Below are 3378 nucleotides of genomic sequence, written 5' to 3'. Positions count from 1 at the left end.
ACGATATTTCTGGAAGTCAGCGGTTCAGGCCAGAGGGAGGTACATCTCCAAATACACCCGACCCCAGGAGGCTACACTGAACACCCTGTATCCTTGGGCCTGGGAGAAAGGATGGGGGCGGAGGAGGGAGGCTTCTGCAAAACAAGACCACAAGAACCTGCTAACGCTGAATACCCAGCCACCACCCCTGCCCAGGGCTGGCGTCAGAGGTCTGAAGCCTGAAACATGGTCAGGTTTCTCTAGGCACGAGGGGGAAGCTGAGGCCCACACCTGTCTTGTGTGTGGATGTGTGTGTACGTGTGTGGGAATGTTGGGGGGGGGCATCCCAGATGATCTCTGTTAGCTAAGGTCAGGTGCCCAGACACACCCAAAACACAGTTCTAAACTCTCTTGCCTGGAGGGCTTCCCTAAAGGGCTCCCCTTCCCCACTCCAAAGCAAATTATGCCTGGAATAAAGTTGAGACATTGATGTGAACATAAAATTACATCGGATGAAACCACAGAGGGACGGGGAGACCCCAGGGCAGGGAGGTGGGTAGTTGGGGAAGCAGGAAGTGGGTCCAAAGACCCAGGCCCTCAGTTGCCGAAGGTGCTGGTGGTAGCAGGCTCGTCTGGGACCCTGCTCTTCTCCCCACCTCCCAATCGACTTTTCTCGGGTCTCACAGCAACCTAGTCACCAAACCCAGGCATTTCTTCCTCCTTAAGAGAAATGGCATGGACCTCTAAGTAATAGATTTAAAGGATGCCAGATTTTTTTTTTCTCATTAATTGTAAACGTGCAAAATACCTGCTGGTACTTCACTTTAGAAGAATGCAATTGGCAAGAAGGAAAAAAAAAAGGAAAAAAAGAAGAGGCTGATGAATAGATAATAGATCTTTAACCACCAATAAACAGAGAGCAGCGCCAGCAGCCTGGGGGATGTGATCATAATTATGCCACTGCGCGAGCCAATGGGGACGAGGGAACTCGGCCCTAAAATCATCCCAAAACCGAAGGCGAGCTCGAAAATGCGGACACGGCCTGGGAGCGGAGACGTGATCTGCAGCCCCCAGTTGCAATCCCTGCACAGCAACCCGCCCCTGGGACGACAGCTGACAGAATGATAATAGAAATAATAATAATAACAACAGCAGCAGCAATAATCATAATGACAAAACGAACAAAAATCATAGCGGCCACGGGACGGTAACAGTAACGCCGCATCAGCTTCACCCTGACCGTGGCCCCGGGGTCCCCGATCCTGCCGAAGGACCTGTTTGGGGGCAGGAGGTGAGAACCCTCCCAGAGAGAAGAAGTGAGAGCCCGTGGGGTTGGTTGGAAGCCAGTCGCCTGGGGCAGGGTCGTTGACTCGCGTCTCAACTTGCAGACGGACAAACGGGGTGGACAGCCGCGACCGCAGCGCCCCTGNGTGGGTTCCCAGGCGCTCGCCTCCCTCTGACGCACTTTAAAGAGTCTCCCCCCTTCCACCTCAGGGCGAGTAATAGCGACCAATCATCAAGCCATTTACCAGGCTTCGGAGGAAGCTGTTTATGTGATCCCCGCACTAATTAGGCTCATGAACTAACAAATCGTTTGCACAACTTGTGAAGAAGCGAACACTTCCATGGATTGTCCTTGGACTTAGGGCGCCCTGCCCGCCTTTTGCAGAGGAGAGAAAACTTTTTTTTTGGCCTNGCAGCATGTTCCAGCCGGCGCCCAAGCGCTGCTTCACCATCGAGTCGCTGGTGGCCAAGGACAGTCCCCTGCCCGCCTCGCGCTCCGAGGACCCCATCCGCCCCGCGGCGCTCAGCTACGCCAACTCCAGCCCCATAAACCCGTTCCTCAACGGCTTCCACTCGGCCGCCGCCGCCGCCGCCGCCGGCAGGGGCGTCTACTCCAACCCGGACTTGGTGTTCGCCGAGGCGGTCTCGCACCCGCCCAACCCCGCGGTGCCCGTGCACCCGGTGCCGCCGCCGCACGCCCTGGCCGCCCACCCCCTGCCCTCCTCGCACTCGCCACACCCCCTCTTCGCCTCGCAGCAGCGGGACCCGTCCACCTTCTACCCCTGGCTCATCCACCGCTACCGATATCTGGGCCACCGCTTCCAAGGTACGTGCCACGTCGCGGGGCTGCGGCGCGCCGCGTCCTGCGCCGCCCTCGGCCTNGCCTTCGACTGCGTCAGACCCAGTTCGCCACCCACTCCTCGCCCCCTGAAGCCTCGACCCGACACTTCTCAGTTTCCGACCCTCTTCGGGCGGCGAGGGGGCCCTCGTACCCCCAGAGCAAAGTCGAGGGGTTTGTTTTTTCCTTTCTTTTTTTCTTTTTTTCCTTTTTCTTTTTTCTTTCTTTCTTTTTTTTTTTTGGAGGCCTGGAGAGGGTCCTGGAACCCGCGCCCGGGTAGTAACCTCCGTAGATCGGCGCTCTCGCCAAGACCCGCTTACATGGGGCGCCCAGCGTCCTCGGCGGGGAGGCAGGTTCAGTCTGGTTTTTGTTTGTGATTTTGTTTTTCTTTTAAAAGAAATGAACCGGATCGGGAGACGGGCTGGACGAAAAGATCTGTTTGGGTGTTTTCCTTTCTTGCTACTTTTATTTGTTTGTTTGTTTTTCTCTGGTTGGGGTAGGAGGAAAGTTAAAACTCCAGAAAGGGGGACGAGTAATTAGTTTAGCGGTCGGAGCCGGGGGGGAAAGACCTACCTCCCGCGACAGCCGATCAATACTCTGTGGTTCGTCCATTCGTTAACCCTTTGCGTTCTGCCGGAGCCTAGGATCCGGTAGTTGCCACCACCCCCCCAAATAAAAACAAAACAAAAACAACCTTTCATCCTAATTCCGGGATCGGATTTCCCTCCATTCCCTCCTAAACTGTCGGTTTAGGTTTGTTTGTGATTTTTTTAGGCTTCTTTGGGTTTTTTAGTGAATCGATTTCCCACCCTCACGAGTGAACCCGAAACTACTTTGGCTTTGCTCACCAAGTTTAGGGCTCCCTTCCTCATTCTCTGCCCGCTACGGGCGCACCAGGCCCGAGGTAGCAGGGATTTCCTGGGACCCCGGACGGCCCCATAGGGCGCCCGCAGCTCGGCGGCCCCTGGGTTTCGATCCCTTCGCTCGCGTCGGCTGGTTCTCCGGAGCCGGGCAGTGCGGCAGCCGGGCCCTGGGGAGGCAGTGGCTGCGGAAGCCCGGCATCCCCGCCCGCGAAATTTCGGTCCCGGCCGGTCCTCTGCGCTTCCCCGGAGGGGAANCTGGATCGCGGCCCACCGCCTCTCCGCCCCGGGGTTAGAAAGAAGAGAAAGTTCGTCTGGGTCCGGGGCTGCCGCTCCTCTGCCCCCGGCGCCCGGCGCGGAGGTGGGGAGGCCCGTGGCGCCAGGGCGGCTGCGAAGTCCGCCGGGGTCGGGAGCCCG

At 57.5% G+C, this 3378-nt stretch overlaps 1 protein-coding gene across 2 annotated transcripts in view; it reads left to right on the top strand.

The window, feature by feature from the left end:
• Nucleotides 1-1680: 1680 nt before the first annotated feature.
• Nucleotides 1681-3378, top strand: part of EMX2 (empty spiracles homeobox 2) — a 5317-nt gene continuing 3619 nt past the window's right edge. For both annotated transcript variants that reach the window (XM_077779515.1, XM_077779516.1), the window contains exon 1: nt 1681-2089. In XM_077779515.1, the coding sequence (XP_077635641.1) occupies nt 1681-2089 (409 nt within the window). The remainder of the gene's footprint in view (nt 2090-3378) is intronic.

This window comes from Crocuta crocuta, unplaced genomic scaffold (genome assembly GCF_008692635.1).
Source record: "Crocuta crocuta isolate KB4526 unplaced genomic scaffold, BGI_CrCroc_1.0 scaffold138, whole genome shotgun sequence".
Classification (NCBI taxonomy): Eukaryota; Metazoa; Chordata; class Mammalia; order Carnivora; family Hyaenidae; genus Crocuta; species Crocuta crocuta.
This window is presented reverse-complemented; position numbering and strand designations above follow the sequence as displayed.